Source organism: Pelobates fuscus, chromosome 9 (assembly GCF_036172605.1).
Source record: "Pelobates fuscus isolate aPelFus1 chromosome 9, aPelFus1.pri, whole genome shotgun sequence".
NCBI classification, from domain to species: Eukaryota; Metazoa; Chordata; class Amphibia; order Anura; family Pelobatidae; genus Pelobates; species Pelobates fuscus.
Genome location: NC_086325.1, coordinates 140,194,078 through 140,217,223, shown reverse-complemented (window position 1 = coordinate 140,217,223; position 23,146 = coordinate 140,194,078). Strand labels below are relative to the sequence as shown.

At 46.8% G+C, this 23,146-nt stretch overlaps 1 protein-coding gene across 1 annotated transcript in view; it reads right to left on the bottom strand.

Moving 5' to 3' along the window:
- The window catches only part of AK1 (adenylate kinase 1), a 55,494-nt gene that overhangs the window by 7,864 nt on the left and 24,484 nt on the right, over positions 1-23,146 (bottom strand). The window contains exons 3-6 of the mRNA XM_063432580.1: positions 12,680-12,715; positions 12,223-12,386; positions 11,721-11,837; positions 10,773-10,964 (exon numbers count right to left, since the gene is read on the bottom strand). Of these exons, the coding sequence (XP_063288650.1) occupies positions 10,773-10,964; positions 11,721-11,837; positions 12,223-12,386; positions 12,680-12,715 (509 nt within the window). The remainder of the gene's footprint in view (positions 1-10,772; positions 10,965-11,720; positions 11,838-12,222; positions 12,387-12,679; positions 12,716-23,146) is intronic.

Genomic DNA, 23,146 nt, shown 5'->3' with positions numbered 1-23,146 from the left:
TGGAAATCCACCAAAACAAAATCACAAGAATACAATGTAAAACGTGATAGTGCATCTAAGTTTAGTTCCCTGGCTTTTTTATGAGACACATTTCTATTTAACCTTCTGGTCAGCTGTCCGATGTCTCTTAATACAAGGTTTAAAAGTGTGTCTATAGTAACCATGGGTTATGTACATTTCTAATCACACTTTCTTTTGTTTTCCTTCAGTGTTGTTATATATACACCCAACTGAGACATTCTCCTGCTCCTAACTTTAGATATAATGCTGATTTTGTATGCATTGTTCACTTTATGAGTGTTCCAACACTGAAATAGTTCTGAATGGGATATTTATAACAACCACACACCCAGCACTTTCAATGCAAACTGAAAGATGTGCTTGTCATACAAATTCCATTCTTAACTGTTACTTTACTAAGTCACTAGCAAAAATCTGCTTAGAGTGAACATGTCTTATGTGTACCTTGCTGATTTGAGTTATTATCTGCTATAACAGTTATTTGGAATATAAAAGGACATTATAGTCACCAAGACCACTTCAGCTCAATGAAGTGGTCTGGGTACCAGGTCCCCCAGGTTTTAACCCTTCAGATGTAAACATAGCAGTTTCAGGGAAACTGCTATGTTTACATTGCAGGGTTAATCCAGCCTCTAGTGGCTGTCTTCCTGACAGCCGCTAGAGGCGCTTCTGTGACGCTGGATGCGAAAATTGCATTCAGCGTGCAGAACGTCCATACGAAAGCATTGAGAAAAGCTTTCCTTTGGACTGTTTGAATGTGCGCGCGGCTCTTGCCGCGCCTGCGCATTCCGCTCCTCACGGGAGCCGATGTCTGAGTGGGAGCAGAGGTCACCAGCGCCGTGGGAGCCCAGCGCTGGATTAAAGTAAGTAACTGAAGGGGTTTTAACCCTTTTAGCGCCAAGGGAGGGGGGCCCTGAGGGTGGGGATCACCCAAGGCTTGTTTTACTGACACTTTACAAGTTTGTTTTACTGACACTATAGTGATCCTTTAAATAGATTGGTTTTGTCCAAAAAAATTGAAAAAATAAATAAAAATAAAAAAACACATTTAGGGCTATCCACTAAATTGAGAATGTAGGTCGAAATTTGTAGGTCAAATCTGAAAGATTTTAAAACTTGACTACGGTTCCTCTTTAACTGTTTTTGTCTAACGAGCATTTCTAGACTTGTGCTCCAATCCCTATCAGCTGTCCTGGTATAATCACATGCCTGTCAATCTATGGACCAACAAATTAAAGCATTTGGATTTGATTAACAAAGATTTGTTCGTCCATGTAACATACCTCCCAAAATTTTAAATGGATGTTTTCATTTCAGGGGTGGGAGCGTGGATGGGACCAGGGACGGAACTGTTCTCAAAAATTTTAGATGACTTGCTAATAATTTATGCAGCTAAAATGTAATTTAGCACAAAAACAATGTACGGTATCTTATTTGAACAGACGGATTTCTAAACCCATTTATTTTAGTTTAAAGACACATTACTGTGAGTATTATTGCTATGGACCTCTGGTATACACTACACTCATACACACCAACAACATGGATCTCCTACAAAAGCAGTACATTGGGATTGAAAAGAGAGACATAGGGATTTGAGCCCAAAATAGGGCCACTCGGGAAGTATGATGTATTAACAGGCATTGTTCAGTGCTGGTGGAATTGATTTGTGCACAAGCCTAGTGATGTCTCCAGAATGTCTGGCTTAATTTCAGCAAATCTCTATCATTATTCAGACAGGCCTTATTAAGGAGTATCTTGGTTAATTTATTATATGTCATGAAGAAAAATCACCCGAAAACTGTTCCTCGTCAATTGTCTTCAATAGCTTGTTCAGTTAATAAAGTCACTCAATGTGTGCTGTTATGTTTGCCTCCAAGGAGTTCTAATCAGTTCTATATCTTAACCGTATCAGACATATTGTGTGTTCTGCACCCCCTTTTTAAGAGAGAAGAGAGAAGTGCTTGTGTTGAAGCTTTACTATTTTCCTATTGTGGGACAATTCATTGTGGGGGTCCCAAAGACCTAGACATGTTTATTAACCCCTTTTATTTGCCAAAGATAAAAGATAAGTTAAACAGCTAGCAAGCTGAGCCCCCAATGCAGTAAACTTGCCAAATCTTTCCATTTCCATTTAGCAATACACGCTAGCTAACCTGCACCTATTTCTGATATATCACTGACACCTAGTGGTCCCAGGATAGACTACACTAGTCTTTGGAAGCAATGTTTCAGACTGACTGAGGGGGACTATTGCTAAATATGAACATGTTGTCGCTAAGCCTTTGGGAAATATGATAGAGGGATCCATCATTAATATAAAAAAAAATTTTCGGGTGACCCTCTGCTTGTTCGTCTTACTACCTCTCCTTTCCACATCTCCCTCAGTATGGAGGTCTAGCAGAAATTGAGATAACACAGATGTATCTTTAAGAAGTTCCAAGGGCGTCAGGCTCTATTACCGAGCCTCCTTGTTGGCTTAGGGACTAAGACTACTCAGGGCTTCCGCAGCAGCACCTACCCCTATCTGGCTCTCCTTTAAGGATGCCTGTATATACCCGACACAACTAACTCGGGCTATGTGGGTGGGCGCCCCGACTATTATTAAAAGGCCGATCTTACAATGTACAAAAACATTACTGCAGGCATGGAGGACATGGGCCTCAACCATAATGGACCCTAGGGAACTAATCAGGCTTGCCCCAATAACAGCACTGCAAGCCCATTCTCTCGACCTAGACACCCACGGATGGCAGGCGAAGGGCATCATGAGGGTAGACAACCTGTTCACGGGAGACACGCTGAAACCATTCCCGACTCTGCGTGAAGAATTCTCCCTCTCCCCTAGAGACCTATTCCTATACCTGAGGGTCAAAAACATTCTACAGACCAAAAAACAGAGGGTTGGGACTACACAAAAGCTCACAACCCACAGCCCACAATACCTGCTGACCTCCCGCACTGTCAAGCCCCTCTCACTCTGTTATAACGCCCTGTGGGAAGATGCTACCCCACACAAGATCCAGTATATGACACAGTGGGAGAGAGATATAGGAAGGGACCTCACTCTACAACAATGGCACAATGCCATTTCCATTACCAAGAAAGCATCAAGCAGCCTCTCCATGTGGGAAGCATATAGTAAAATCATAATGTGATGGTACTTGGTACCTATGAGATTGGCCAAGATTTGTTGGAGATGCGAAAACGCCCAGGGTACCCTACTGCATGTCTTTTGGGAATGCCAAGATATTAAACCGCTCTGGTTAGGCTTGCAAGCTTTGATCGGCAGGCTAACCCACACTTCCCTTCCACTGTCACCCGAGGGATATCTGTTACACATTTTGCCCACTTTATATCAGAAAAACCACACGCCCCTGATCGTAAACCTACTAACTGTCACTAAGATGGCTGTAGCCTTTCATTGGAAGAATAAATTGAACCCCTCCCTGGAGGAGATCTCAAAGAGACTAGACAATGTCTGTTTATATGAGCGTATGGCTCTAAAGATGAATGGGAAAGTGCAGCAGCATGAGGTGCTGTGGCATGATTGGCTCACGCACCGAGGGACACCCACAGCAGGCCTGGCCCAACAGCCACAACCATAATACACAAGTCTATAAACGCAATGAGCACACTCCCCTGCTCAACCTCCAATATAATACCCAGGAATCCCAGATCAAAGTTCTAAGTTTGGGTGATTTTAACTCCCCTTTGTTCCCTCTCCCTCATTCTATGATTACCTGCCAGATGTGGGACAAACTCTTGTTAGGCCATGCACTAGATACACAAAAGTGCCATGGCGACTAAACTGGTAGCTAAAATCTGACTCACGAAGGTCACACAATGCACTCACAGCCCGGATTCACACCGAGCAACAGCACAGCATGAAGCCCATGGAACAACGCAGTAGGAGGAGTGGGCCTTGACAGAGCCAGGAAGTGGGCAGGTGCTAGTGTTTGGGGGTTGGATTAGTTTAATGGAGCTTGGGGGCGGAGACAGGGAGTATAAAGAACAGCCATTTTAGAATAGGGGCCATTTTAATCAGAGCCTTTCTTACCTGTAAATTGTGTCAGGTCGGCGAGGTTCTTTTTCTTTGTCGTTTCTGCAGGATTATGGCGTCGCTAGATGAGATTCTGGATGGTGTTCGGGCAGCGGTGAAGGACAGAGGACTGGATTGGCTTCATCAGCAGTTGGGGACTGCCGGGCCTGCTCCTGCGGTACCGGCCCGTCGACCGGCAAGGAGGACGAGACCACCTCAGCGTTTGAGCCCGGGCGCTGGGCCTGCAGCGCGGCGGCGGAGGAGCCCTTCAGCGGGAAGTGGGGTGACCGACGGTCTGGGTGAGCCCCGGTCAACAGAGCCAGGCAGGCGCACGGCTCGCTCCGGTGGGCGCGGCAGCGGCCTGGCGAGGACGGCCGCGCAGCGCATGGTGGCGGATGGATCTAAGCCACGCGGTTCCGCGGCTGGCAGGAGGAACGGTCCGGGCGGATCTCGGAAGACGGCCGGGACGGAGGCCAGGCTGGCTGGGAGACATGTGAGCGGCGGCACAAAGCGGACACATCCCGGTGAGTCAGCCACTAGTGCGAATGCTGGGGGGCAGGGGTGTGATGGTGATGGCGGATGTATGACGGCCCCTCAAGCTGTGGGGGGAGGCCAGGACAGCAGTGTGAGGGCAGGGACGTCGCAGGCTGAGGCAGGTCAGGGAGACAGAGGCAGGGACAAGGGGACCTCACAAGAAGCGAGTAGGTCTGGGCACACGGCAGGCTGCCAGGATAGCGGAGATGAATCGGACATGGGGCAGACGGCCGAGGAGAGGCCAGGCTCGGCACTGACAGTTGAGGGACAGGGTGCTCAAACTGTTAAGCTGGTTAGGGATGTCAGCGGTAGGCGGGAGGGCCCATCTGGCCGCTCCCAGGGTCAGCTTCATGACAGGGAGGCCTCAGGGAGTGAGTGGAGAGCAGAACGACGCTTCTCTGGCGTCAGGCGCAGCGTTTCGAAGAGCAGAGCAAGGAGTTCAGGGAGCAGGGAAGGATCACCTGCGCGGAGCGGGTGCAGCTTAGCAGGCTCATGTTGCAGGAGGCGTGATTCCAGGGATAGCATGAGGAGGAGTCAGCGGAGAAGATCGGGTTCGCCGGGAGAGAGGCTCAGTGATCGGTGGAGGGGATCATCTCGTGAGGGCAGTCGCCCTGCGAGACGCAGCGTTGCGGAGGAGGATTGGGAGGAACGTAGGGAGGAAAGGCGGGTGAGGAAGGTTCAGGACAGACTACCCAGATTTCCTTCTCCCTACAGGTCTCGGAGCAATACCCCTACGGTCTCGAGGCGAGTCCAGGCAGATGGGAGTCGGCGACAACGGGATTCTCCGGTGCCTGAAAAGGTGGACGGAAGGACAGCGCCTCTGCAGCCAGTTACGGCCAGAGGTTCGAGTGGTGAGTTCTCACACACACGACACCCAGGACAGTTGTTAAATGATTTAAGAACATTCTTAGATTCTTGGTCTGGGAAAGAGGGGTCGCCTGCGCAGTTCGGGAAGGTGTGGGCACGTGAGAGTAGCCGGGACATAGCTACAGGGCTCGGGGTTACACAGCTGTCCGTGCATGGCGGAGGTGAGTCCGGAGCCGGGGCTGATTTGTCTGGGTTGGAAGGAGGGGGCGAAGAGCGGGAGGTAGGTGATGTCCCGGATGCGGCGCGGCAGAATGTGCACGTGTCCTTCGCGGGCCCCCTCGGATGTCATTTAAAAATGGAAGTGAAGGAGAAGATATGGAAAGGTGAGTTTGTGGAGATATTTTCCCTCCTTCCCCTAGAGGAGTTTTTAGACTTGAAGGAGGAGGATAAGAAGGATGCTAAAAAGGAGGAAGAGGAGAAAAGGCGGAGGTATCGCAAGATACCTAAGACCTTTGGGAATTGGTTGAGGGCCTTCTGCATTCTAGCTAGCGTAATCGGGGAGAAGGCGCCGGGGCGTTGCTCAGAACTATTTTGTTATTTGGACGGGATAGGCGACGCGTACCGAACCTACGGAGGTTTGGCTTGGTGGAGGTACGACGAACAATTTCGTCAGCGGCTGGCAGCGAATGCGAGCATGCGGTGGGACCAAATGGACCTGCCGTTATGGATGCGCCTTATGATGGCCCAGAAGGCGGCGCCCTTTCCTGGGGCAGCCGGCACGGCCTCAGGGGCCGGGTCGGCTGGGCAAAAGAAAGGTTTCTGTTGGATGTTCAACGAAGGACATTGCAAATGGGGAAATAATTGCAGGTTCCGGCACGAATGCTCAGGCTGCGGGGGGTCCCACGGTGTCAACCGTTGTTTCAAAAAGGGTAAGTCTGGCGGGGGAAGCGGGCCCGCAGGGGCGGCAGCCACCGCAGCTCCCGTTGGGAGCGTCTCCGGTGAAAATAGACGCGATGTTGCCTTGGCTAAGGCGATACGTTAACAAGGAAGATGCTATTTTCTTGTGGCGGGGTTTTCGGGAAGGGTTCTTTATTCCCTACGTAGTTAGGGGACCTGGTACGTTATGTGGGAATCTTAAGTCAGTGCGGGAACACCCAGAGGTGGTGAGGGACAAGCTAAGTAAGGAAGTGCAACTGGGGAGGATGGCAGGGCCGTTCTCGGCACCGCCATTGCCCGATTTGCGAATATCCCCGTTGGGCGTGGTCCCCAAGAAGGAGGCAGGCAAATTCAGGTTGATTCACCATTTATCGTACCCAAAAGGGGCTTCGGTGAATGATGACATCGACACGGCTCTTAGCTCCGTCTCTTATACGTCATTTGACAAGGCAGTCGAGTTGGTTCGGAGGCTGGGGCATGGTGCACTGATGGCAAAGGTGGATGTGGAAGCGGCATTTCGACTGCTCCCGATACACCCGGACTGCCATCATCTGCTCGGGTGTTGTTTTGAAGGGGAATATTTTGTTGATCTGTGCCTGCCTATGGGGTGTTCGATCTCGTGCGCCTATTTCGAGAAGTTTAGTACCTTCTTGGAGTGGGTTGTGCGGACGGAATCGGCAGAGGGTGCGGTGGTGCATTACCTAGATGATTTTCTTTGCGTGGGCCCGAGGGATTCGGACCGCTGTAAACAGATATTGGACGTGTTTCAGTGGGTGGCGCATAAAGTAGGGGTCCCCTTGGCGGAGGACAAGACGGTGGGGCCTACGACGTGCCTTAGTTTTTTGGGCTTAGAAATTGACTCCTGTAAATGGGAATGCAGGTTACCGGGGGACAAATTGTCACGGCTGCGGGAGCTAGTGGCCACGGTAGGGAGGGCCAAGAAAGTGACACTGCGAGGGCTCCAATCGCTGGTGGGGAGCCTTAATTTCGCGTGCCGGGTCATACCCATGGGGAGGGTTTTCTGTAGGCGCCTCGCGCAAGCTACGAGTAAGGTGCGGCTGCCGTCGCATTACATTAGGGTTTCGGCGGATATGAAGGCAGATTTAATGGTGTGGGACCGGTTCTTGCAGGATTTTAACGGAACGGTGATTTTTCGAGAGCCGGCGGCATCGGGGGAGGTTGTTGGTTTATACACCGACGCTTCTGGCAGCGTAGGCTTTGGGGCTTACCTGGGGGGTCACTGGTGCGCTGAGCCATGGCCGGAGGCCTGGAGGCAAAGCTCGCTGATTAAAAATCTGGCGTTTCTGGAGCTATTCCCGGTAGTGGTAGCGGTGAGTTTGTGGGGACGGGTGTTATCCAACAAGCATATTATATTTCACTCAGATAACATGGCGGTCGTACAGGCGATCAATAGTTTGTCGGCGTCGTCCCCCCCTGTTTTGTGTTTGCTGCGGCGTTTTGTCCTTCTTTGTATGTCTTCTAATTTGGTGTTTAGGGCTAGGCACATCCCTGGTATGTTGAATGTGGTAGCTGATGCGCTTTCTCGTTTTCAGTGGGAACGATTTCGGGAAGCGGCGCCGGAAGCTTTGGCACAGGGGCAGGCTTGCCCTGGCGAGATGTGGCAGCTCGGGACCGCATGCTTGGGGAGTGTATAAAGAATTCTCTTGCGCCGAGCACGTGGTCTGGCTATGTCAAGGTGTGGAAAGAATGGGACGAGGCGGTACAGCAGGTAGGGGGTGACAGTTCGCAAGGGCAGAGGGTGGACGTGCTGTTGTGGGTACTGTGTCGCTTGTTTGCTAAACAAGCGTCGCCGGCCGTGATAGATAGGTGCATGTCCGCCATGGCGTTTTTGTTCAAGTTCAACGGGGGGAGGACATTACGAAGAATTTTCTAATACGCCAGGCTTTGAAGGGCTTTAAGAAGGGTAAGAAGCTCGCGGACCCGAGGCGACCGGTGTCGTTTTCGGTTTTGCAAAACCTGTTAAGTGTGTTGATTGATTTGTGTAATTCCCCTTTCGAAGTGACACTATTTTCCGGGGCGTTTGTCTGGGCGTTTTTTGGGGCTTTTCGCATTAGTGAGCTGGTGAGTGCCAACAAGTTGGGGAACGGCGGTTTAATGTTCAAGGACGTGGTCGTGGGTATTGATCAGGTGCAGATATGGCTGCGCCGGTCTAAAACGGACGTGTACGGCAAGGGCCGTGCGGTGGTACTGTATGAGTTGCCAGGATCAGAGTGGCAAAAGGTACTGTGAGGTGCGGCCAGAAGGTAAGAGTTGTTTCTTTTTACACGCCGATGGTTCAGCGTTGTCGAGATTTCAGTTTCTGCGGATTTTTCGAATGGGTCTGCAGAGAATGGGTTTAGAGCCGAGTCAATTTGGGACGCACTCCTTTCGCATTGGGGCAGCGACGGAAGCTGCGCGTTTAGGTCTGGGGGACGAGAAGATCAAGCAAATTGGGAGGTGGGAGTCCGTGCGATTCCGCTCGTATGTAAGGCCTGATATGTTGGTGTAATTGCTAGGGTGCAAGTATCTGGGGATGGGGACGTTGCCTTTTTCTGCCACTAACTTTGTCTCTTTTCAGGTTTGAAAGTTTGGTTGCTGGGCCACTCGTATGTGTACTGGGCGGAGAAGAGGGCCGCAGTTCGCAGAAGCGGATCACAGCTGGGCTTTCCTTTGGAACGAGTGACTCTATGTTGGTTTGGTTTCAGGGGGGCAAGTTGGCAGAGTTTGTGTAAATTCTTGTTTCAGAAAGTGGTTGGAGGGTCGGTCCCGGATGTGGTATTGATTCATGGAGGAGGGAACGACCTAGGTGGGATTCCACAAAGGGAATTGGTGAGAAGGATGAAAAGGGATGTAGATCGGCTGAGGGAGCTGGTTCCTGGCGTGGTGGTGGTGTGGTCTGAAATGGTGCCACGTTTTGCGTGGCGGCACGCCAGGGACCCGGCTGCAATAGCTCGATCGAGGGGTAAGGTGAATAAGATGATGTCAGTTTTCATTAGACGTTCTGGGGGCGTAGTGGTGCGTCACAGAGAGTTGGAGGGCATGTTACCTGGGTATTTCAGGAGGGACGGTGTACACCTGTCAGATGTGGGGAACGATTTGTTGAACCTTGGGTTCCACGAAGGTATTGAGCAGGCCCTGTTTAGGTGTGGTGGGGGTCGCACATGCGCTTAAGGAGGTCAAGCCATGTGCTGTGGCGGAACAGGGCATAGTAGAAATTGGAATTTGGCGTAGAGTTTGGACTGGACAGGCCGAGGTGTAGGCCTGATGGAATTAAGGACTGGTTGGTTCTAGCTCTTCGGTGGCGACGAACCTGTGGGTGTAGGGGTGTCTGAGGTACACCCCTACAGTTAACAATATGATGTGGGGCCTCTTTGGTAGGCCGTGTTTCAAGTGAATTGTTATTTGTTATATATTGTTCAATTGGTGGGGTCATTGTCAGGGGTACTGTGTGGGGGGTATAGTAAGTTAATGTATAGTTGGACAATGACCCCAAATTATGTTAATTTATGATAATTTAATTAATAATTTAATTAATAAAAGCTGTGGACTTTATACTCCAACAGAATTAACTGTGTCCGTGTCTTATTCAGTTTAAGGTTATAGTACATACGAATATCGTCTGTACAAAGGTTTATATAAGAATTTAGCACATGCCGAATAACGTCTGTGCAAATGTCAAGTAAATACATGTCACCGTATTGTATGCTCCTACTGTAATGACCTGAAAATGTGTTGCCCTACATATGGCTGTAATTCAAGCAAAGTCAACAATGTTCAATGCTGATATTATTGTTTGTATGACAACCTTGACAAAACAAAATAAAAATAAATATGTTTAAAAAAAAAAGAAGTTCCAAGGGGGCTGTGAGTAGGGCCACTGGTATACTACATTGTACGGTGAAATCCTTAGTCAATACAATCGCTGCATTGAAGAGGAGAAATACATGCAACACAACAAAGCATACAACTCTATAACTGCACCATTTTTTCAGTCTCTGCATAGAAGAGAGACTCGAGCCAAAGGTTGTTATTCCATCACTCTATCAGTGGCCACCTGGATGGATGTTCACAAAAGGCCATACCTTTGCATAGATGTTTTTTTATTTTTTTTTTATTACCATGCCACCGGCTAACTGCTCTCTGCAGCATATATGCCAGGGATAGACAACCTTCAGCACTCCAGATGTTGTAGACTACACCCCCCGATGTTTTGTCGGCATTAAGTCTATAAAAGCATTAAGGGAGATGTAGTCCACAACATCTGGAGTGGAGAAGGTTGCCTACCCTTGAGATAAATTACATTTTGGCCTGTTGATGAGACCCATACAGGTGTAAAGAACATTGGTGTAGTCAACAGCATTTCCTGAAATAATTTAATACTATAGAGATATAATATGAAATCCACTGTATTGTCTAGCCTTGGGATAAGTACCTTTCGTACAATGCCTCTTCCTTCATACATGGCGATGACTGGTTCTGTGGCTTTATAATAGGTCTCTAGCCTCTTTTTGATGGTCTCCTCGTTGTCGTCTGCCCGGCCGCTGGTCTCACCACGTTTCAGTAACCGTTTAACCATTGTGTCTGCGCCAGCATCGATGTAGAGCAGCAGTGATGGGGCACCAATCTACAGAAATATTGTTTACAAAATATAGTTACTTTCCAAATCAATAGTCATACTTTAAGTATAGCTTACATGAAATTCAGACGGTCGATCATATTTAAAGTCAGCAATGAATATGAACAACCAGCAAAGCAACGTGTAATCCTAAATAATTCCCTTTATGTTCCTTCAGAGTTTAGTACATGGTAATAAGTTGTACAAATGAATGGTTATGGTATGTTTAAGTTTTTATGCTGTGACCTTTTACACCTTTAAATGCCTAATATATTGCATACCCCTGAATAATTAATTTTGTGAATAGGTTCCTATAATTAGCAATAATACAATCTTGACAAAGAAGGTGAGTAGATATCAAGACAAGTTGAAATACGAAAACCAATTTCCCAGAGAAACCCTGGTTGGATGTCATTGTCAAGGGCAACATCCGGCACTCCAGATGTTGTAAACTACATCTCCCATGATGCTGGGAAAGCATCAGGGCAGATGTGGTCCACAACATCTGGAGTTCCAAAGATTTTCTACCCTGGTCATAGACTGATCAAAGTGTTCCACTTTAAAAATTCATTTTACTTCCAGTAAAATAAGTGTAAAATATTAGAAAAAGCACATCTAGAGCTGTCGTTTGCACTAATAAAGGATATCCACTTCTTACATCTAGAAGTAAGGTCACACTATTCGACCACAAATATACAAACATTTCTAATAATCATGAGAACAGGAAGTCTCACGGAAAAAGTTGTCAAACTGCACATTACTCACTTTCTTCTCAAATTCTACTCCTTGTTTGACCTCACGAGGATACCCATCGATAAGAAATCCTTTTGACACGTCGGCTTTTGCAATCATGGCGTCTCGTAACATGTCCAGCACTGTGTCCTGTGGACGGAACAAACATCTTCACATTTTGCTCACTGCAGTACAACAAACACTTTAGCAGACAAATTGGGTAATTGTTTAATTTTCGTCTTTTATATTTTCTGGTTTGTAGCCTTTATGTGGCAAGGTCACTGGACGCCATAGGTCGGTGTTTATAAAATCCGTAAATAAAACAGATGATCAGTTACTGAGAAACAGACAACTCCCAAAAACAACAATATATGAACTAAGCTGACTTTCAAAAGGGCAGTTATGTCTTGAACCAGAACCATTGAATTGGATTTCTATTGTATGTTAACATACATGAGATATATTTGTTACAGATTTGCTTTATGAAGCCCTGTATTTTCAAGGAAAAATATCTTAAGACCCTTAAATGACTTACCAGTGGTACCAGCTCTCCTTTCTCCATGATGGCAGATAAGGTCTTCCCTCTTTCTGTGCCAGAGGAAACCTCAGCCCTGAGTAGGTCACCGGTAGACAGATGGGTATAACCATATTTCGTTACAATCCTTTCACACTGTGTCCCTTTGCCTGAACCCGGTCCTCCTACAAGCAATAACGAAGTACAAAGTAATTAGAAACACTGATGTGAACGTCAAGCATATATTCAGGAAGGAAAACATAAATCAGAGAGGATTAATACTATTTACTGATCATACGATTCCCTATATATGGGAATAACAGGAATAACAGGAATATGGCTATATGTGACATATGTCTCCAAAATATGATTTCAAACGTTTAGATAAATCCATGTGTCCAGTCTGGCTCCGCAACAACATTTACCCTTTTAAAAGGTGCCAGTTTGCAGTGACGGATTTTACTAATGAAATACTCACCGACAACGAATATGATTTTGCTGTTCTTTAGTTTTTCTGAGGAAGAAACAAAAACAACATAATAAAATTAATAGAAATCACAGACAAGTGACACGAACACACAGATTATTACATTGTTCATAATAGCGGATGAACGTAACTTCTAACAAGGTGATAACATGTATTGTTACATACAGTGACATATTAACATATAGCTCTAATCCACAAAAATTAACACAAAACAGAAATAATAAGTAATAATCATGCACAAACTATAGACAGCATATTCAGTAAACGTCTGACATAAACCTTGCACAGACAGGGCTGGATTAACATAGGGGCTGATAGAGCTGCAGCTAGAGGCCCATGTCCATGGAAAAGGCCCATTGTTTAAAAAAAAAAAAAAAGTGTCTTTTTTGTTTGTTTGTTTTTTTTTTTTTTTTTTTTTAATTCTTTATTTATTACAAGGTTGCAACACCATATACAACAGTAGTAAAAGTGTACATACAAAGAACTTAACATTTTCAGGCATCAGCGAAGATAGGAATATGGCAAAAAAACAACAAAAAATAAGCAGTCAGTAATGGTGAGTATGGTGAGCGAACATCTGCTATGAAGGTTCATATTTAGAGATGGTGTTTCACCTAATTTTAAAATATAAGTATATATAAAACAAAAAGAAAAGAGAAAAAAGAACATTTGACTGGCAATATCACGTGGGTCATGTTAAGCAGAGGAGTACTGTCACAGTTTCATTAGATTCAAGGCATATGTAGGTATATTCCCCTCCTCCAGCCTTGAGCGTGTGTTTGTGTTTGTTTGTTTTTTATGTATGTAGAGGAAAAAACTTGTGTGGACTGGCTGACAATGAAATTAGTTAAAGGGAATCTCCAGTGCCAGGAAAATAATCTGTTTTCCTGGCACTGGAGGGTCCCTCTCCCTCCCACCCACCAATCCCCAGTTACTGAAGGGGTGAAAACCCCTTCAGTCACTTACCTGAGGCAGCGAAGATGTCCCTCGTCGCTGTCTCCTCCTCCGCGCCGCTCCTCCTCTGCATTGCGTCGGCCGGTGGGCGAGACTGATCCCGCCTACCGGCCGAGGCAATGCCGCGCATGAGCGCTCCCCATAGGAAAGCATTGAGAAATAATTTCAATGCTTTCCTATGGGGAAATGAGCAACGCTGAAGGTCCTCACACAGCGTGAGGACGTCCAGCGACGCTCCAGCACAGGTTTCCTGTGCTATGAAGGAGGAAGTGACCTCTAGTGGCTGTCTACTAGACAGCCACTAGAGGTGGAGTTAACCCTGCAAGGTAATTATTGCAGTTTATAAAAAACTGCAATAATTACACTTGCAGGGTTAGGAGTAGTGGGAGTTGGCACCCAGACCACTCCAATGGGCAGAAGCGGTCTGGGTGCCTGGAGTGTCCCTTTGAGGTAAAGCTGACTTTACACATTACTGCTTCAGTCTCTAACACTGATGCATGTTCATTTTCTTCTTCACTCACTACATCCACCTTTTCACTGTCCCAGACTGTATAACAGACGCTTCTGCCTGCTAGTAAGAAGGTTAAGAGAGGAGTGGACAAGTGAGTGCTAGGGGGCAGTCCTTAGAAAGCGTGGAGGAAGCGCATCAATAGATCATGGCTTTTGGGGCATGTTTGCCCCTTTGGGCGGTTCTGGTTACGTGACTCGCGTCAGTTCGCTACTCTTTTACCCCGACATTCTGCTCTACCAGACCTGCTGATAGGGAATATGGATTTATGTGAAAGCGAGAGAATGGCATAGCGTATGCGTTTTCGTATAGCTATATCCTGTGAGTTTTCCTCCAGCACCACCTCCACCAGATACACAACGCCTGGGAGGTATGACTTTTAGTGTATTCTGTCCATAAGATTTTGTAATTAGGCCCATCATAATTGTCAGCACCAGGCCCAATGGGCTCTTAATATAGGCCTCTGCACAGCAAATCTCAAATACATATGCAATTATAAAAAAATAAAATAAACAACAACAAACAAAAATAGTTTGCCCTTTTAGATATATACAACTCTATATGTAGATGTATGTTACTCAGTGAATGATAACTTAATAAAAAACATTAAAAAAAATAAAATAGCTCTTAATCTCATCAACTGCACCAAAATCGGAATAAAAAATTCCAGATTATAAAAGTGTTGTGTGCCAGTCAATCTGCACGTACATCAGAAGCCATAATTACATAGAAGTATTCCAAGGCCTGTCATTATTCTGCTAATTGCCCTTCAGATGCCGCTGGCTGTTTTATACGGTAATTGTATACAATATTGTAATTGGTTGGAATATAGCCATCCATGAAGCGCCATATAAAATCTATTTACTTTTACTGCAATACTGCACAGTGGGTAAAAATAAATAGGGGTAATTGAGACAAAACAATATTACATGGGGGCGGGGCCTGACTGCGAAGGGGAGCAGACGCATGTCGCTGCTGCTCCCGCTAATCAACTCGCCTAAAGCCGATTATCGATCACCGGAGGCAGTAAACTGGAGTCCCGGTGCTCCCAAGCGTTAGGGGACATCGAGACCAACATGATGACACCACGCAAGTGGTTCTGTGTTCCGGACCCGACCCACGCAAGTTTGCGGCCTACAAGCATGGTAGCGGTGGGAGAGACGGCCGCTCCCCCACTGCAGACACACACGGCAAGGCAAAGCTGGAAACCCCGTTCCCCCCCAATGGACCGGTGGGGGTTATCCCGGTCCCCACCGAAGCGACACACATGGCTATGCGGAAGGCATCTACCCACTCGGGCTTGGGCTCCGGACGCACCGGGCCTAGCAACTCTGCAGAAGTCCCTAGCCTTGATTTAATATTCCAACAATTCATGGAAAAGCTGGACAGAATCTTTGCAGCACCCCAAGTACACAACGTAGGTACAGAATGTGGGCTGGGGAAACAGGGACGGAAAGGGCCTACTACGGGCACCATATACCCTTCAGCGCTAAAATCTAGCACCGACCGCCCTCCCGGGCCGGGGGTCACCAGGAGGCTAACTCCACAGCATCAGCCACATCGCCGGAAGCCTAACCGCCGCTGGCGGCGACGAACCACCGGGGCTATCCGAAGCGCCCTCACAGGGAAGAACTCGGCCCCTTGTGGCACCCGAGTTCGTGGAATCAGGATGCAGACCCCACACGGAGCCCGGGGCCAAGGGGAGACCCGACCGCCCCCACACCCCCCCCGCACTCAACGCACACAGCCCCACACCGGCAGCAGACACGGATGGAGGTTCTCGTCGGGAACTGCCGGAGAGGGCGACTCACCAAGGCATCATTCCGACCACGATACCTGGCCCGTCCAGCCAGCACTCAGAGCCGGCATAGGCTGAGCATACCGAACTGTATGTACGATACTCCTGCTAACCTCACAGTGGAGGCAAGACTGGACTCTGTCGGACAATTTATCATTTAACAACTCGTTAGCAGTATAGTGCTTAAGCATGCAGTATTTGCCTTCCTTTGAATATTACTAAAAGATACTCACTGCTCACAATGCTAATGAGTCTTAAGCTCCCGTTTACAAGTATATAATACCTAGACTAGACCTCCAGCTAAGACTAACTAAATTTGTATACCAATAATACTTCTAGTATATAGCCTGTCCCACCTGTTAAATGACACATGCGACCACAACAGCTTTAGGTCACCTTCTCTATTTGTTCAGCTTGAATGTCTAGGCCTCTCCTTATACTTTGTCGATGTACATAAACTTGTGTAGCAGTGTTCCATGCCTGATCAGCCTGACACCAGCTCAGAATACCTGTTTAGCCAGGTCGTGGGCCCCATAGCCTGTTTATCTCTCTGTTATTTCCATGCCACACTAAGCATAGATTGTATACCGTATGTTAATCATCAGTTATACGCTTGTTTCTTTTACTTTATCGCTGACGGTATCACCGTATAGTCTAAAGCTACCTTTCTCGTTACTACTTTACGCAGGATCTTAACTATTTGGAAAGCGTACTTAATAAAAAATAATGAGGCTCCCGATCGTAGGAGATGTACTACTGTGTTACAATGATCCCACTATGTACTTTTACTATGCATCCCCTCCTCTTCATTCTGTATCCCATTTAACCCCTGCCTCAATAAAAGAAAGATTGACAAAAAAAAAACAATATTACATTGTACAGAATGTTAACTGGGACTGCAAAAAAATCACCAAAATCACCAAAAAACTACAACTTCAAATGTGTATTCACCAGAACATCAAAACCCAATACATATACCTAGAACACCAATATGGTATATCATCAGGGCCCCAAAATGCCATTTCCATAACACTGACATCCAGTATCGCCACAGTTTACTAATATACCCATATCAACAGAACCCCAAAATTTATATACGGTCACACCGGACCATATAGCCAAAATCTCATGTTACTAGTTTTACAAAGCTCCTAAATCCCACATGCAGAACATACATATTATTATTATTATTTTATTATTTATATAGCGCCATCAGATTCCGTCGCGCTGTACAATGGGAACACACAGGCGTGTGCCACTCTCTCGATAAGTAAGCTGTATCCTGCAAACTACTGAACTATACACCCCACACAAGGCCATTGCCAACACAGTATATCCTGCCAATATTTACATATCTAGGGATCTACAACACACGAGGATAACAACAACGGGATTACTGAACTAAAGCAGGAATTGTCGGGAATTCAAAGTTAATTTACAATTTTTGGGCTACTACGACTGTCAAAGTGGAAGCACAGTGGGGTTCAGAGATTTGGTTTTTAACTTGGTCTGAAGTGTGAAATTCATGTTAAATTCTCAGCAATTCTAACTATCGGGAGTAAACTCTTTAAGTGCTGGACTGGCGTAAACCCTGTCCGTGCGTCCTTTTAGATGCTGGCTATTTCCAGACGTTAGTTACCTAGCTCTGCCGTCTTCTGGCTGCGACCGCCGCATGCTATGCACTTAGCGTTTGAGCATCCCATGTCTGTCCCTCTTAGTGAAGTCTCGGATCAGTTCTGTGCGCTCTAGCAAAGCTGTTATCAGTGGCACTCTCTCTACCAAACCCTCCAATTAGATCTCTCTCATGCCAGGCTTAGACACTACCCTGTCTTGCTTAGCCCTCTCTTCAAACACTGAAAAAATGGCGTTTCTTAACCTCCTTTAAAAGAAAACGAAAAGTTATTTGTCTCTCTGCTGTTCCCTCTGTCTGCTCCTGGCTCTTCCCCTTTTCATCTGGTCAGTTGTGCTCAGCCCATTGCCTTGGCAACATCTGCTACTACTTCATAATGACTGCACAGTAACCCAGGGCGCTGGGCAGTAAACAATCCCTGCAGCAGGCAGTACAACCAGTCACACCTCTCACAACACAAACTGTTTGTACTGCTCTACTGTCAACACTTTCCCTGACATTTCAATGAATGCCGGAATAAAGTTATTCTCATGTCTCTGGTACTATAACTTGTCAGAGACAAATATTTAAAATAAAATAAATAAATAAAAACTAAACCTTCGGGACAGAGGTGGCAAAGCCTCATGGGAGTTGTAGTACTAGTAAGAGTATAGATAAAACTTTTGGCCACCTCTACTTCATGCTCTAAGCCTCAATGTATGACTGCTTGTTTATGGGCTCATTGTATTGTACAGCGCTACGGAACCTGTTGGATCCTTAAAAATAATTATCATTTAAAACATGTGCTCCTGCATACACTTTGAGCATATGATGGATTAATAACTACTTATTATAAGAGATTTCTGGCCATAGTGGACACTCTAGGACTTGTGGACTCGATTTTGTGTGACCCTCAGCCAATGCAAACTGCTAGCTGAGGATACTGGGTAATGCAGTTCAATGACAGTAAGAATGCCAAGGGTTGCCCATCTTGCTTGTAGCCACATGCAGACTTAAAGGAATCATATGTCAGGAGCTGCAGGGTGGAGATGAACCAATTTGCTGCATACGGTTCTATTTAACCAAAGCTTATCTATAAATAGGGCTTGCTTGGTTTTAGGGAGGAGATGCGGTCTCTCTGCTGTTACTTGAGCTAACTCTTAAAATAAATTCTCAAATTTAACACTAAATGGTAGAGAACAGAAAACGGAGTTAGAAAATACAGGCTAAAATAGTTTATTTGGAAAAATCCTCCAGATTGGCTTTAGTAACAGGTCCGTGTTTTTTTTGTTTTTTATAGCCTTAATTTTGCTCTGTAGTTTTCAGCTCACTGCATTTCGATGTTAATGAATGGACCCATGTATGTCAGAGAGTTATGCTTTGGGCACTCTTATTAAATGAAGTTTGCCTTGTTTGCAATAAGCAGGACTGTGGAATGGTAGGGCCGCCTCTAGGTGTTCAAGCTGACTGTGCCCATCGTCTGGAGGCTGCAACTCCACGCTGCAAGCCTGTTTAAAACAAACTAAACACTATATGTAAATCACAGGGTGCAAAGGCAGTGATAGTGCCTCCAACCCATCCCTTAGTGGTCCTCTTCCCTGTCCATTAGTGTTCCTCTCCCTTCCCCTCTATGTCCCTTAGTGTTCCTCTCCCCTCCCTTCCCTGTCCCTTTAGGTTTCATCTCCCCTCCTCCTTGGTGTTTCTCCCCCACCCCCCTCAGTGGTACTCTTCTGTCCCTTAGTGTTCCACTCCCCTACCCTCCATGTCCCTCAGTGTTCCTCTCCCCTCCATGTCCCTTAGTGTTTCTCTCTCCCCCACCCTGTCCCTTAGTGTTCCTCTTTCCCCCACCCTGTCCCTTAGTGTTCCTCTCCCCTCCAGCTGGGTACAGGAAACAGAAGCTCCTGTACCACGGTCCGCTCCACACGGCCATGCTACACTGAGTGACAGGTAGGAGGGAGTGCTGTGCGCTTCCCTCCTGCCGGTCATTCTTATCTAGCGCTGTGGTGGAATCTCGGTAAAAATAAATTTAGTAGGCCGAGATTACCACGTGGCATGTGTACGTGCATATGCTGACGTATCGATCAGTTGGTTGCACGAGGCAAGATACGATCAGTAGTGTACGGAGCATGTGCAAGAATACAGGATATAGTATTCCCCCTCCTCCATTGTGCTGGACAAGCCATGCGGTCAAACAGGAAGTTAATTCTTATTTGTATTGATTGGTTAAGAGAATGTGCGGGTGGAGCTTAATATGGGAGGAGTTATATGCCTATATAAGGAGCCTGCACTATTGTCCGGGGCTCAGAATTTGCTGTATTTTGGTGACGCTAGTCCCTCTGAGTCCCGATCGGTGATCCAATAAAGAATCTCTTCCTTCCTGAAGAAACCTGTGTCCATCTCTCTGTGCTTGGCTTCCGTCAGTTTCTCCGGTATCATTTGGTGCATTGGCCGGGAAGCTCATCGTTCAACGGTAGCTGAGAGGCAGAGGCGTGAGACGGTCTATCTTTGCCCACGTTCTCTACGGCTGCACCCCTGAACTTCTGCGTGGACCTCCCTTCGTCTCGGCGCCACTGGTCTGTTGTCCAGGAGATCATCGGCCTCTACGTGAGAAGTGCTGGGGTGTCCCCGTCGATGAGTGTGAACTCAGGTTCAGGAACGAGGAGGTAAGACAACTGCTGTTTTAGACGGCAGGACCCGCTAGGGGTATACCGATTGTGCGGTAGGCCCAAAGGGGTTTTTGAATCTGTATCTGCCCCCTCTGTCGGAGGGAAGGAGCGAAGGCGCACCGCTCGATCGAACGCTCTTTAGTCAGACCGTTTGATTCTGTTAGTCAGGCAGGGCGCTCTGGTGTAAAATAAGCCCTAGCCGGACACCGGTGTCTTGTCTAGACTAGCGTTCTAGGGTGTATATTTTGTTCGCTAGGTCGGAGGGACCGGGAGACTAAGCGGCGTCTGTGTAAATTCGGTTCGCTAGTTCTCATCCTATCTGGGCTAAGTGGGAAGGCGTGTAAATTTGGAACCCACTAGACTTTTGATAGTACGACTAAGAGGCGTCTGTGTAAATTCGGTCCTCTAGCTCGTTGTATAGTGCGACTAAGAGGCGTCTGTGTAAATTCGGTCCTCTAGCTCGCTATATATGTGGTGATTGGGCAGTGTGGCTAACCAAAACGTATGTAGATTGTTTTTAGGTAGTCCATTCAAGGTACTGGCCAATAGTTTAGTTGGGAATTGTAAATGTGTTAACGATTGTTTTAGTAAAGTGTATATCTTGTTAGATAGCGCGAGCTCAGTCGTCTAGCGAGAGTGTTAATAGTGTGTTGCTGTATCATAGTGCACGGTACCATAACCCTGTATATTTACTGACATTGCATAATAAGTACTAATCATTGTCGTCCATTGCATGTTTAACACCATAACCACTAATAATTGTATTGTGACCTTAACTTGTGCTTTGACCTATGCTAACCGTACTGTAACCGCTATTTGTAAAAGACGATGTTACTGGGGTGTGTTATAGACGGGTAATTCATATATAGAGAATTATAGCGTGGGTGACTGTATAGTTACGCCAAAGGGCATAATATTGATTATATAGTGACTGGTGTAGCAGCTGTGTGTGTACGGGAATTCCCTGAGTGTTTATTGTGTTATTGTGTACGTTTCACTTGGTAACCGTACCACGTGGTGCTGTTGCCAAAGGAAACGGGTGTGACTGTTGAATAGTACGCGTGTATAGTAATCGTTGTCAACGACGTTCCATTGTTAAAAATGGGTGCGTCGCAGTCAACGATTCCGGATCCCTTAGGATGTATGGTTAAGAATTTTAAAAAGGGATTCAAAACCTGTGATTTTGGGGTTAAGATGTCTTCTGTGCGTTTAGTTACTTTGTGCACTAGGGAGTGGCCTACTTTGGTTGCGGCATGGCCGCCACGTGGCAGTTTGGATCTAACTCTGGTACAGCGCTTACACGTGGCTGTATCAGGTAGGCCTGAACTTTACGGCCAGTTTCCTTATATTGACTGTTGGAGACAGGCCGTAAATGACTCGCCAAAATGGCTCCAGACATGCCACGAGGAGCAGTGTCGCCTCATGGTAGCTAGGACTTGTTCGTCCACTAGGACTGGTGTTAGGCCCATTTTGGACACGCCCCCTGAGTCCGAGATCCCTTTGCCGCCCCCTTACTTTCCGTTAAGAGGAAGTGACGCAAACGCAGGAAGTCCTGCACCCCTCCCCTCATTACCCTCATCCACTTCCGCTTCCTCCTCCAGTACAGGATCCACCCCCCCTCGTACTAAATCTCCCCTTCCGGAACCAGAACCCACCCCCATTAGAAACGAATATCCTGATTTGGCGCCACTTCAGACTTCCGGTCAAGCTTCATCTAGCTCGGCTCGAAGTGTTCTATTTACGACCTTTTCCCAAAACCAACCTCCCACATCCCCATACCCTATCTCTCCCCGACCGGAAACCATGACTGACGCTTCCCTACGTAGCCCCATCCAAACCCGACAGTTGACTGGTGCCCAACAATTGGGCACAGTTGACTGGTGCCCAATCCCGGGTCAGCTTATATCGATGCCGCAGGTCAAATGGCACACGCTGACCCAGTCTTCGTATATGTCCCATTTACCACTACCGACCTTTTAAACTGGAAGACCCATAATTCCTCGTATACTGAGAAACCACAAGCTATGACTGATCTGTTCACCTCAATAGTACAGACGCATAATCCGACATGGGCTGATTGCCAGCAGTTACTAATGACTTTATTTAACAATGAGGAAAGGACAAGAATAAATCAAGCAGCCATTAAAGCATTAGAAGATAGAGCCCGTGCTTTGAACCAAGCTAATCCAGCAGCATGGGCCGCAACACACTATCCCAATACCGATCCCGATTGGAACGTAAATGGTGCTGATATGGTTCAACTCAGAGCCTATAGAGACGCTATAATTGCTGGCATGAAAGCAGGAGGAAAGAAAGCCATTAACATGTCGAAGACAGTTGAGGTGATTCAGAAAAGCGATGAAGCACCCAGTGTCTTTTATGACCGATTATTGGAGGCATACCGCTTGTATACCCCCTTTAATCCGGAAGACGCAGACAATTCCCGAATGGTTAACTCCGCCTTTGTCAGCCAAGCATACGGAGATATTAAGCGCAAGCTACAAAAGTTAGAAGGGTTTGCAGGTATGTCCATCACCCAACTAATGGAGGTAGCAAATAAGGTCTATATGAACAGGGATACAGAAAGTAAGAAAGAGGAGGAGCGCAAGATGCGTAAAAAGGCTGATATGCTAGCGGTAGCGATCGCAGGCGTAGATAGACGGGGCCCAGATAGAGGCGATAGTAAGTGGAATGAGGAACCTCTAAGTAGAAATCAGTGCGCTTACTGTAGGGAAGAAGGGCATTGGAGAAATGAGTGTCCGCGAAGAGAACAGTCTGAGAAAGACAGACCTAGGACAGGTTATGGAAATTTTAGAGGCAGAGCGAGAGGTAGAGGAGGCCCCGGAGGGAGTAATGGTTATAGAGGGAGTAATGGGAACAGAGGAAGTGTTAGGGAAGATAGATATATTCCAGCAGCGCAAAG